The sequence below is a fragment of the Haliaeetus leucocephalus genome, unplaced genomic scaffold, assembly GCF_000737465.1.
Source record: "Haliaeetus leucocephalus isolate CR32 unplaced genomic scaffold, Haliaeetus_leucocephalus-4.0 Scaffold556, whole genome shotgun sequence".
NCBI classification, from domain to species: Eukaryota; Metazoa; Chordata; class Aves; order Accipitriformes; family Accipitridae; genus Haliaeetus; species Haliaeetus leucocephalus.
This window is the reverse complement of record NW_010972992.1, coordinates 1,765,437-1,777,766: the sequence shown is the minus strand read 5'-3', so window position 1 is coordinate 1,777,766 and position 12,330 is coordinate 1,765,437. Positions and strand designations below refer to the sequence as shown.

The window sequence follows — 12,330 nt, the reverse complement described above, 5'->3', positions numbered from 1 at the left end:
TTTGGGGAGGGAGATGGGGGGCAGGAAGGGGTGCAGAGTGGCCTGGGAGGAAGCTGGGGGTGGGCTGGAGGTAGTCCAGGATGCAGTATGGGATGGGAAGAGGGTTCACAGTGGGTAGGAGAAGGGGGAGGGTGGGTTTCGGGGAAAGAGGAAGTGTGAGGGGGATGCTGGGGAGGGTATGAGGGTAAAAAGGAGTGGGAAGGGATCTGAGAAGGGTTTGGGGGGAGACGGGAGGGTGACAGGAAATTGGGGGGGGGGGTGCAGAAGGGGGTTGGGAAGGGATGTGTGGACAGGAGGGATAGGGATGTGGGGTAATTTAGGGAGAGGTGAGTAGGGGCAGGTGGCCTGGAGGGGAAGAAGCTCCTGGGGGAATACTGGAGTGGGGTAGAGATGTGGCTGGGAGCTTCTGAGGGCAGTTTTGGGGCAGAGAGAGTCTTAGGGGCTGTGGATGAAAGAGTGTCTGCAGGCACTGGTGGGTTGCTGGTTAGATTTAGGATTATCTCTGCCTTGTGGAGGAGGGAGCCTCAGGTGAGAGGTGGTTGCATGTGCCAGGGTACACTGCTGCAGCAAATCCTTGGCAGGATTTTCCAACAACTGTGCAAATGCCCAAATACAAAGCAGTGATGGGTCCTGCAGCTCTCACCCAAAATGTGTGGACTCAGGTCATTTTGTTGTCTGGCTAAACGCCACCTGAAGGGACCTAAGGGCTGTTTTGCTGCTGTTTGAATACAGATGTGTCGGGGAGCACAGACAGCAGCTGCAGCAGCGCCCCGTATCAAGAAGTTTGCCATCTACAGATGGGATCCTGATAAGCCTGGGGACAAGCCCCGCATGCAGACGTATGAAGTGGATTTGAATAAGTGAGTATGCCCCATTAGGGAGAGGCTTTGCTGCTAGGCAGGTGCATTGGGGCTGTGTGTGCATGTGGGGTTATCTGCCAAGTGATAATGGAGGGTGGTTGAGGAGCACTTGAGCTGACAGCTAAAGGTGTCAGCAGACTCATTAAGCTTCAGGGACTGTTAAAACCTTGCTGGAGTGGCTGGGGGGGAGGGTGGGGTGCCTCAGCTGTGTTACAGAGCAGCTTGTTCTCAGCACAGGTAAGATTAATGTTATTTCCTGACAAAGAAAATTTTACTATGATTATGTGGGATTATTTTTCCCTCCCTCACCTGTTGGTGCTGAGTGTGACAAAACTGTACTCTGAATGCCAGTGTCAGTAGCTGTCAGCAGTAAAATGATTGCTTTGTTTTGTGACTTCTGTGAGATTTTACCTGTGTTCCTGAGTTAAGTTGAAGATGTGAAGATGTTTCATGGCTTTAATAAGCTTTATTTATATAGTAAATCTGGGGCACGTTCCAAAAGGAAACTTTTATGTATAGCTCACAGTCCCAGACCTAGGAGATAAGGTGGAAGCTTTATCAACTCTTCTCATAGTTTTCTTCACACTTAGTTATTTCTAATTTGCAGGTGATGTTAAACTTGTAGTAACCACCTGCACACTTTGCTGTAGCTATTGCCAAGAAAGCTCTTACTTCTCTGTGATTCTGCGAAGGAGTGCGGTCTTCCCTGTGGTGCAGAAACCTTCACATGGGCATGTGTGCCTTGCTTTCCCTGAGCTCCACTTGCTGCTGTGCTCTTGCCAGAGGAATTCACCTCAAGCCCTTTCTGAAAGCTTCAGATACAAAGCCACACAGCTCCCTATTTAGGAAGCAGATGACGGAGAACTCAAATTTTTGTGACTTGCACCAGTTAATTTCTGGGTGTTGCCTTGTTTGCTGTATATAAAATTACATAAGTTGTCCAAGACTGTTTGGTTTTGTGTGCAGCACTGCCTCTTGTGACTAATGAGGACAGGCAGACTTGTTAAAACCTGACCCAAAATAAGAGAACCAGTAGCAAGGCACTCGATTTTTATTTGTGCTGTGTGAACCCTCTTCAGATGAGCCAGATCTTCTGAGCATCAGCAAAAGAAAGGGCTTCTTTCCCACCCTGACCCTGGGGTGTGCTGGAGCAAATAGGTCATGCTGCTGATAGAGAGATCTCTGTCTTTTTGCCTGGGATGGGCAAAAAGTGTATTCTTAATTGTAGTTGATCAAAGCCCTTTTAGGGGGTGCCAGAGATCATGCACTGAGGCTGGGGGGGTTTGTACAGGTTCACCGACTTTGTTTTCTGTTATAGATGTGGGCCTATGGTGCTTGATGCTCTGATCAAGATTAAAAATGAGTTGGATTCTACTCTCACCTTCCGCAGATCGTGCAGGGAAGGTAAGAAGGATTTTCCAGCCTGCTAAACTGAAGATTGTCTTTCAAGACTGTTGCTGACGGTGTATGTGTAACCACTAGAAAACTTCAGGGTAGATGGCAGCATACCACTCTCCTCTTCCAGCTGCTGCATATGAAATACCTCGATGAACCAAGTAGTAAAAAGTTAAAGCTCATATTCACAGGGCGTAATCGCACAACACTGAGCTGTGAGCAATATGCTTAAACAGCCACAGTCGTTCCTGTTTCTGTTCTAATCTTGTTCATCTTGCTGCCCTCCAGTGATGGACTGCGTAGGGAAATCTAGCAAGAGAGATTACAACAGCAAAATTGAGGGGGCAGAAGTGGCGAATGGGAATGAATTGTAGGGGCTGCTTTATCTAGTGCTGCTGTGGAAATAAAGGGTGTAACTGGAAGAGTACTTAGAACTTCTAGGAATAGCTTCAGGAATCTTTTTTTTGGCCCTTTGACTAAGCTAAATGATTGATTGAGGAAAAGGCCATCTGGTGGTTTTGCATTGCAGAGCGACTGGCTGGTTCTCATACAGGGACAAACCGGCATGTCTGTTTAACTGCATTAAAACTTACCTGTCCAGGTGACTTTCCCTGTTAAAAAAAAAAAAAAAAATCCTGATTCATGGGTAATGTTAGGATGCTGAGCTTTAAATGATAGTTGTGGAAATGCAAGAAGGGAGGATGCCTTTATGGAATGACTTTTGATTTAATTAGGTGGGTTTGCAAGTATGAGAAATTTAGGTACAATTGATGCCGAAAGATGTTTTGCCTTGGATCTAAATGAAAAGCATGCTTTAATGCAGCCATTTCCTGTAGAATCTGCATAGCAGGTGGAGTAATTTCATATGGTGTAGTTCTCAGTGTCTGATATTTAGATAGCCAACACTGTTCCCGAGCAGCTGGAATTAATTGCCCTGAATACTTTTCTTTGAGAACCTGAAGACAGATTTTTCAAGCTGGGCTGGTTCAATCTTGCCCCTTTTCTGCCATGCAGGAAAAAAAAAAACCTGATCACACATTCCTGTTTCATACTCGTGGGCCTGTGTCTGCAGTCCTGGTTCCCTCTCCAGTTGACTGGAAAATACTTGTAACCATTTCTTGAGTGGGAGGAATAACCTTGTTCAAGTGCCAGCATTTATTTGGCAGCGAAAGCTAATGCATCAGCCGCTGAGACGCACTAGCTCATCAGTGTGAGGAGCAGTGGCATTTCTCTGACTCATATCAATTGATATGTGTCAAATCCTCTGATATTAGAGTTTTGCCCTTTCAACATTTGTCGTCTTGCTAATATGATGTTTTAGGCATCGGACTGAATTGGATACCCGAGCTCCTGACCTGAGCAGTATCTGTGACTGTTCTGCAGCGGTTTTTCTTCCAAACCTTGGCCTTTCCTGGGCTTCATCTGATCCTTCTATTACTGGGAGATCATTAGTGGTGTCATGTAATCCATTTGTTAAGCTATTTATATGTTGTTTGTTCTGGTTAGTGTCTGTCCTCTCACCTTTGGGAGTTAATGAATACAGTTTATGGCACCACTCTACCCTGCTGCAGAAGGCACAGAATGAAGCTTCTGTCTTAGGGACTTTGTTTTATGTTCCTGACCTTCAGGGATGCTTTTGACCATAACTGTAGGGCTGATGGGGGATGCGCATGGTTCCCACGTCATAATCTTGGTGTTAGCTGCTTCACATCAATACAAGCTTGTGCTTCAAACTTGTGAACAAAGCTGAATGTTTTCCCCACCCTAAGTAGCATGTAAAACTAATGAATGATGCGAAAGGGATGAAGTGTCCAAGCCACTTGTTTTCTGCTGTGGAAGGAAGTTTAACACCGAGAATGTGTTTAGGCTTTAATGAAAGTGACTCCTGTGTTTGTTCTTTATTTAAGTAGCAATGTGTTTGGCCCAATGGCAACTTCTGGCGTTTTCCTCGTCACGTACAGAGTTTCTTGAAGACAGCCTAGGGGCATGTTTGGGGCCAAGAGGATCTTCCTCAAGTTGGATAAGAGGGTAAATATCTAATGCTTTACCCTTTTTTCCCACTCAGGCATCTGTGGCTCTTGTGCTATGAACATTGCTGGTGGAAACACGTTGGCCTGTATCAAAAGAATTGACCCCGATCTCAACAAGATCACTAAAATCTACCCTCTCCCCCACATGTATGTGGTGAAGGACCTTGTTCCAGTGAGTATCTGCCTTTGTCAGCTTGTGACCAAGGGTGACACCGTTCCAGGCAGTGTGGGGTTCAGATTGGGTTGGAAAGGATAACATTGGGAGGTGCCAACAAGATCAGGTCTCACAGTTCATGTTACTCCTGCTGGTGTTTTCTGGCTTGGGTGGGTCTGAGCTTCACAGCAGTGACTAAATCTGTCCTCATTTGGAGGAATGTGGCAGGTTGAGGTCGAAAATGCCTTCTTCTGTTGGAGTGGTAGCAGATGTTCAATCTCTCATGCATCAATTTAGCTTAATAAATGTGACCTCTTTGCCTTTTGACTCCTAGGACTTGAGTAACTTCTATGCACAGTACAAATCCATCGAGCCTTACCTGAAGAAGAAGGATGAGTCGAAACAGGGCAAGGAGCAGTACCTGCAGTCCATAGAAGACCGTCAGAAACTGGTTACTGCTTCTTTTTTACCATTGAAATCCCTTCCAGATAAGACCAGGGTTAAACGTTAACATGCAGTAGCCTCTAGTTCCTTTAATGACAAAGCTGTCTGGTACAAAACCTGACGTGGGTGGAATCTGCTCCCTGAAATGCAGTGTCATGGCATGCCTGCATTGCTAGGGGTAACATTTGCTAATGAAATGTGGTTGCAATGGGGACTTGGATCTCATTTTCACTGACTGCACTGCGAAACTGTGTGTGTTTGTAAAAACTTTGTGAAGGCTACAGGCTTGTGATATTCCAATGGAGATAAGGCACTGTATGCTGGCATGTAGGCTGTTGGGCTCAGCACTGTCTGTCTTGTCTAGCTGCAGCATGCTAAGCAATGCTCTCATGTTGCTGCTTGCTGGGTTTTACAGCCCTAAAAACTAATGGCAAAAGCTAAACCCTTTTGGATGTGGAGACACAAGCATGATGTGTTAGTGCAAGTCTTCGGATATCTGTCTTGAGCACTGCGTTATATTGGGGGATTTTCTGGGAACGTAGTATTGTTGCTCCAAGGTTTCTGCATAAAGCTGAAGGGTGCCTGAGGAACCATTTGAACAGCTGGGACATAATAGCTTTTTTAAAAGCTTATAGTGTGAGGAAGTTCTTGTCTGGATTTCCTTGGCTGCCACAGTAAGTATCATTAAATCAGCAGTTTCTCTTTTGCTTCTGACCTGTCTTGATGAATCTGCCACTCACTTCACGGTTCAAAGCTCAGCCTGTCAATGCTCCACTGTGATTGTTGCTGTGGTGCTGTCACTAAGTAGGCGCAAAGTGGGCAGGCAGCCCAGATTTTTGGCAAGTGGTAAAAGAGAGGTGAATATGAACAGCAAAGAGGAAGGCTGATTAAAGGGGGTTCAATGAAAACATGTGAGCTGCACCTAATTCTCTGTAGTGATCTTTGAAAGTTTTCCATTATGTGTGTTTGCTGTGAAGTTAAGGTCTAATGAATAGACCAGTCATGTGCCCAAGATATTGGCAGCACTGTGTGATTGGCGCTGTGACGTCTTAAGGACCACAGGATTTTACAGTCTGAAAGAATATCCAAGGGCAACAGTTAGTTCTACTGCACCGCTTCATAATGTGATCTGATCTGTACATAAGGACTAAAGGGACTCTCCCTTCACATGGTTTTCATAAAGTGACATCCTTGAAATCACTTTCTCATTCAAGTAGAAATAAGCAAACCTAAAAGTTGACTGCAAGAGCTGTCTGAACCTTTCTCACAACTAGTAAACTTGCTTTTCATCTCATTGCTGAAGTTTCTCTTGCTTTGAGAACGGCCTGTGTGCAGGAGAAACTTGGATACAGTGTCACCTGAAAAACTGACCTTTTTCTTTAAATCATCAATCATTTAAAACATTACAATTAGAAATAAAAATAATTCAGAGCGAGAAGGTAACTCTGACTTACCTGGCTTTGGCAAGTCTTTCCAAAAGACTAATGCAGGAGACTTGTTACAAACTCCAAGGAGTTCTGGCATCAGGTATCTTTCTAAACTAAATTTAATGAGAACTTTGTCCCAAAACAACTTTCAGATACATAAATTAAGCCAGACTAGACTCTCTCTTAGCCTGGGGGGTTGATTGAGCTACTAGGAGACTTGGGAGACCCTCAGACTCCTCAGAGTTTGTCTTTTGCCCAGTGTCACTTCCATGTAGGTCTGCCTTTCTTTTCTTCAGCGCCTGAAATAAAGAAGGCTTTCATCTCTGTAAAAGTGGTGAAATGGCTAAAGACTCACACCTTTCCTGTTCTGTGAGTGCTTGGGGATCCCCTCAAAGCACATACTAAACTATGAGCTCTTCTCCCTTAGGCTGTGGGGCAGACTTTGCTCTTTCTTCTCTCCTGTAACATGGCCTTGAATTTTTAAGTGGTTACATATCTGTTCCTTTCCTCAGCCACTTACTGGGACAGGCTGGAAGGAAGGAATGGAGGAAGATCAAGCAATTTTCTCATTTTTCTTCAGTTTATGCTTTTTTCCCCCTGTTGTCACAAACCCTAGTTTATTATACGGGTTGAGTTGAGAGATTGCATGCATCTTGTTTCAGAGAACCTGCATGTAGAAATTGCTTTCTTCCGTCAGTGCTTCTTCAGCATAAGGTTTTCGGAGCCACTCTGTTGCAGCAAGTCACTGGAGAGGAAGGTGGTGAAGGAAGCATGTGCTCTTGTAAATCCCCTCTTTTAAAAAAAGAAAAAAAAGCTTCGTCATGGGTTTCTGGAATGGCTTGACTGTGGTCTCCCACCCCCATGCAGGACGGACTCTACGAGTGCATCCTGTGTGCCTGCTGCAGCACCAGCTGTCCCAGTTACTGGTGGAATGGGGACAAATACTTGGGTCCTGCGGTACTGATGCAGGTAAGGACAGATCCCATTTGTCATGTGGGACTGCTGAGGGACTTCCCATCTGAAAGCAGCATAAGTATTTGCAAGTGCAGGTGGGATAGCATTACATAGTTGAGATCCTGGACCAGGATTCCTGAGTTAGGTGTTGCTTTTAAAATCTCACACTAATTACAACACCTTGAAGCAGCATTTGGTGTGTCAAATGCCACTGACTTTCAGGCCTATCGCTGGATGATTGACTCCAGAGATGACTACACAGAGGAACGCCTGGCGCAGCTTCAAGACCCATTTTCTCTCTACCGTTGTCACACTATCATGAATTGCACGAGGACTTGCCCTAAGGTACGTGTGTGTCCTGCAGATGTCCCTTCTGGGGTTACTGGCTAGTTTCCAAGCACCCTGTTTGAAAACAATAGGAAAATACCTGCTTAGGCTTTTGTTTTCCTCAAGCTTGCCTAGGCTTGTTCAGCCTTTTGAAACACAGTGAGTTACCAGCAGTCGTGCTTATGATGGTGACTGTACATGAGGACGTGGCAAAGTGTGTATTACACATCGCGGGAACATCTCTTCTGTACGAGCAAAGCTGTGACTTTGAGAACCTGTCTGTTTCCAAGATTCAGGAGTGTGACAGGGCCGTGTGAGGTCGTGTGAGGGACACTGCCAGAAACAGTACAGGGAAGTTTGTCTTGCGTAGTCAGATCAGTGGTGTGAGCATTGTGAGTAATACGCCTAACCCCCACACGGTGCAACCTTAAACTCCAGTGGTAGCAGCTATCCCTGATGTATTGTGCAACTTGTGTAATGGAGAACTACAGCAAGTTTATGGTGCCTTTGGGGGATGTGTTTTATGCTGACATCCTGCTGCCAGGGCATTTCCCAGATGGTCTGTTCTCTGGTATTTTGTTTGAAAACTGAGCAAGCTTTCCCAAATCGGAGCATGCCTCTTCCTCATCTTGCGATGACCTTGTGCCTGTTGTTGGGCAGATTATCAAGTTTTGCTTTCCTGCCAGCTGTGCAGTTTTCTAGCCAGCCTTTGCTTGCACCTGGTGGTGGAATAATTCTCTTTGAGCTGTGAAATAATATGAAGGCAAATGTTTAAGTGGATCACAGATGTGGGGAAGGTGAGATGCTTGAGATACGGGTTGATGTGTTTGTCAGAAGCACTGCGTGCTGATTTTTTGTGTGTGTGTGTGTATTTTTCTAAAGTGATTCATTGACTACAGATAATTCCCCCTTTCTGTAGGGAGTTAGCTTGTGATCTGGTGTCAACCATAGTTCAGCTAAAGGTGAAGGTTCAACCTGAAGATCTGTCTGGCTGTAGGAATGTATGTAGTACAGGGAAATAGCGCTTGGTCTCAAGTTTGAGACACTTTTATGGTTAATAACATGTTTCCACTCACATGCTCTAATCCTGGCTGTTGTCTCGATCAGCCCGGAAAGACTGCATGGTGAGCTCTGCACCAGGGTAATTTCCTGTTCATTCTCTGTCCTGCCGTGCTACTGCTGTAATCGCAAGGATACAGCAGGGTGGTTGTGATCCCTCTCTCATTTTGAGATTAGGCATGCTTGGTTTGGTAGCAGTGCTACAGGATTAAGGGCCTTTGCAAGGTGACATGTCTATATTGTAGAAAAACCTTCTTAGGAAAGCTTAGCTGGCTTTTGCGTGAAGAGCATTTTCATTTTGTGCCTTAGTGTTCTTGCTCACTTCCCTAGCGTTCTCCAGTACACAGCTTTTTTTTTTTTTCAGACAAGGAGAAAAGCCATGTCTCTTGTACTGTCACTGTCAAGCTTTTACAAGACAGTTTCTTGACTCCAGAAGTCATCTTGTAATACTTGTAAAAGTGTTGAATTCAGTCCTGCTTGAGCTTTATTAGAAGTTCCTATCACTCAGCCACTCATTCTTCCCTTTGATCCTCACGTTGCTGATTAAAACCAGTCTTCCAAAGTCAAATGAGCATTTTTTTCTTCAAGCAGTGGGAAATGCTGCAGGTTCAGCCTCCAGGTAGAGGAGGTGAGCTCCCAGCACTGCATCTCTACTCCAAGCTGGCTTGCTTTTCCCTTGTAAATTGAGACTGGAGTGCAGTGAACCTGCATCGGCACACCTTAACCAAGCGGCTCTGCATACCATAATGCTCAGCCTGCCTGGAGCAAGGCTGTTCAGAGCTGTCCCTCAATATCCTGTAACCTCCCAGCATTTGAAAGGAAGCACAATATTAGGCTGGACTCCAGCTTTTAGGAAAAAAAAAGGGGGGGGGGGGAGCTGCTGAGCACCTCCTCTGCCAGCTATTCTTATGAGTAGCAGCATATTTGTGAGTTTACTATGACTTAGATTGGGGCAAGGCCGGGGAGGATGTTCTAACTTGCTGATTTCCAGAGGAGCTAACAAACTTTTCCTTCTTAGGGTTTGAACCCTGGCAAAGCAATTGCTGAGATCAAGAAGATGATGGCAACTTACAAAGAGAAGGCAACCGCTGCATAATGCTGTTCTCTAACTGGAAGTGTAACACACAAATGTGCTTTACCTGAAAGTAATTTATACCTGATTTAGCAAGAGAAGGTTCCAGCAGGGAGTTTGGTGTTTTTCTTAAAGGTTTGCATGTACAATAAATACTGTAAAGAACAAATAAGAGTTGTTACTTGGTTAACAATATTGAACTGATGCCTCTGCCTCTATCGTAGAATCCCAAACCTCTCTGTTTGAGAGTTTTGAGTGTGTGAGCAGCTGGGGTCACTTCTGAGGCTCTGCTGTGGGATAAGGATTTGAAAGTGGCCACACAGCAGAGATGGAGACAGAATTTCTGTAATGACCTTGATCCCATGTCGTTAAAGCAAATGCATGTGTGGGAAGAGACCTGCAAGTAATAAACCCTGTGGCGATTAGCAAGAAAACAATGGAACTGGCTGGGAAAGGGAAATGTTGGAAGAATCTCACCCTGTTCTGAGATCCCCTGGGCTCCTTGGTGAGGTACAAAGTGAGGACCTGGAGCTCACAGGGTGCAGGCATGTGGCAAAATACTGGTGGCAGTGCCACTAGGAAAGAGGTGTCTTGCCACTGCCCTGCTGGGATGCTTATTTTTATTTCAAGTCCTGAAGTAGATGAGATTTGTTAGAACAGGGTTGCATCTTTCTCTTTGCTCTAGTACAAGTGGTTTTTAGCTCCAGATTTCTCAAGCTTGTGATGTTTGTGGTAGGTGGTTGCTTGAAGCAGCTGTTTGCAGTCTTAGGGGGGTGGACAGAAAGGAAGTGCTTTCTGTTTTGCTGCTTAATAGATTTTTTTTTTTGTCTAGGTGTAGTAAAAACTTCTAGAAATGTCATGATGCTGCTTCTGAGACATGGTATGGTAGCCAGGATGCTGCCAGTGAGCAGCAAATGAAGGTTGAAGTGGCATAAAAAGTTATATACAGCTCTGGAAAGGCTTACCCCCAAAATTACCCTGCTTTTTCCATACATTTATCCTGCAGTAAGGGAACCTTGTGGCTGTTTCAAGAAGCCAAGCTGATGTTGCTGTCTTAATTTTCATTTGCAGAAATACTTATTTTCCTGGAGCTAATGTCTTTATTCCCAAGAGCTGACGTGAGGCAGACTTCTGTAGGTCAGAGACTTTACACTTAAAATCCACGTGTGTCAGGCTGCTCTTCCGTGTCACTGAATTGCCCCTGTTTTCTGTATCTCAGGTGAGCTGTGGTTAAAAAGGGGTGAGTGCTGGTCCTGTGATGGAGAAGACCCAACTGCTCATGTTAGACAGCAGGGGTGTGTTGTCAGTCCCATGATACCGATATTTCTGCCATATCCCTGTGCTTCATAATCTCGTCTCCCTGCTTAAATCCAAGGGGATCCCATCAACAGCTTGAATAAAAAGAGCTTTGTGATCCCCCTTCTCTCCCACTATTCCCTTCTCTTTAGTTAACGTGGGGGTTTTTTTGAACATGAACTGGGTTTTGCCTTGTTTTATTAAAAAGCTAGGCATGCTTGCTGAGAAGAGGGTTGGATGGAAATGCAGCAGGGTGCAGAGGAACTGAAGGCAGCCCCTCACTGCTTTGACTGTCGCTGCAGTGGCTGAGGTTTTTCTGTTCTGATAAACACAATCCGCTTCACCTTTGGCTTTGGAAGGAAGCACAGGCTCTACCTGTGGCACATCCAGAGGAAATATTTGCTGTATCTCCCTTCCTGTGAAAGAAACCAAAACTGCCTTGTGCAAGGGTGAGTACAGAGGGGAGGGCAGTTGCTCTTTAGCTGCAGCTGAGTGTGGTGGTGGTGGGCAGGAGCAGCCCTTCTCACAGGCATTGTCTATTTCTGGCAGTGGTTTTGCAGCGATTGGAGCCCCAAAAAGCCAAGCTTTGGCTGGAGGGGTCTGTTTGAGGGGTGTTAGTGGGGTCTGCACCTGATTGTTGGCTTCAAAATCCCCCTTACTGTAACCTTCCAAGAGGGAGCCCTGCTGCAGTGAGAGCTGTGTGCACTCCCCACACTTGCGGGAGTGTGCAGGGATGTGCAACCGAGGGGGGAGAAAAGAGGGGGGCTACAAAGCCCTTTTTGGGGGTAGAGCCTAGTGTGTTTCCTTGCAAGATACAGGGGTGCAAAGCCCTTTTTGGGGGTGGAGCCTGCTGCATTTCCTTGCAAGATATAGGGGTGCAAACCCTTTTTGGGGCCAGAGCCCAGTGTGTTTCCTTGCAAGATATGGGGGTGCAAAGCCCTTTTTGGGGGCAGAGCCCAGTGTGTTCCCTTGTGAGATATGGGGGTGCAAAACCCTTTTTGGGGGTGGAGCCTGGTGCGTTTCCTTGCAAGATACGGGGGGGCAAAGCCTGGTGTGTTTCCTTGCAAGATATGGGGGTGCAAACCCTTTTTGGGGCCAGAGCCCAGTGTGTTTCCTTGCAAGATACAGGGGTGCAAAGCCCTTTTTGGGGGTGGACCCTGGGTATTTTGTTGGTGGGGGGGCGTAGAGCCCCCCTCGAGGGGCAGACCCAAGTGCATTGCCGTGCCACGGAGCGGTTGTAAAGCCGGGGGGGAGGGGGGGGCCAACACCCCGGGGTGTCTCCTGCCTTTTGGGGGGTAAAGGACTACAAGTC

The 12,330-nt window shown here is 46.0% G+C and overlaps 1 protein-coding gene across 2 annotated transcripts in view; it reads left to right on the top strand.

Moving 5' to 3' along the window:
- LOC104837838 (succinate dehydrogenase [ubiquinone] iron-sulfur subunit, mitochondrial) overlaps positions 1-12,330 on the top strand; it is a 30,484-nt gene that overhangs the window by 308 nt on the left and 17,846 nt on the right. The window contains exons 2-8 of one of the 2 annotated variants that reach the window (XM_010577249.1): positions 733-860; positions 2,179-2,264; positions 4,321-4,457; positions 4,774-4,890; positions 7,178-7,279; positions 7,487-7,609; positions 9,669-9,891. In XM_010577249.1, the coding sequence (XP_010575551.1) occupies positions 733-860; positions 2,179-2,264; positions 4,321-4,457; positions 4,774-4,890; positions 7,178-7,279; positions 7,487-7,609; positions 9,669-9,746 (771 nt within the window). In that variant the 3' untranslated portion in view covers positions 9,747-9,891. Of the gene's footprint in view, positions 1-732; positions 861-2,178; positions 2,265-4,320; positions 4,458-4,773; positions 4,891-7,177; positions 7,280-7,486; positions 7,610-9,668; positions 9,892-12,330 lie in introns of those variants that run through there. The other variant, XM_010577247.1, reaches the window with a different exon arrangement.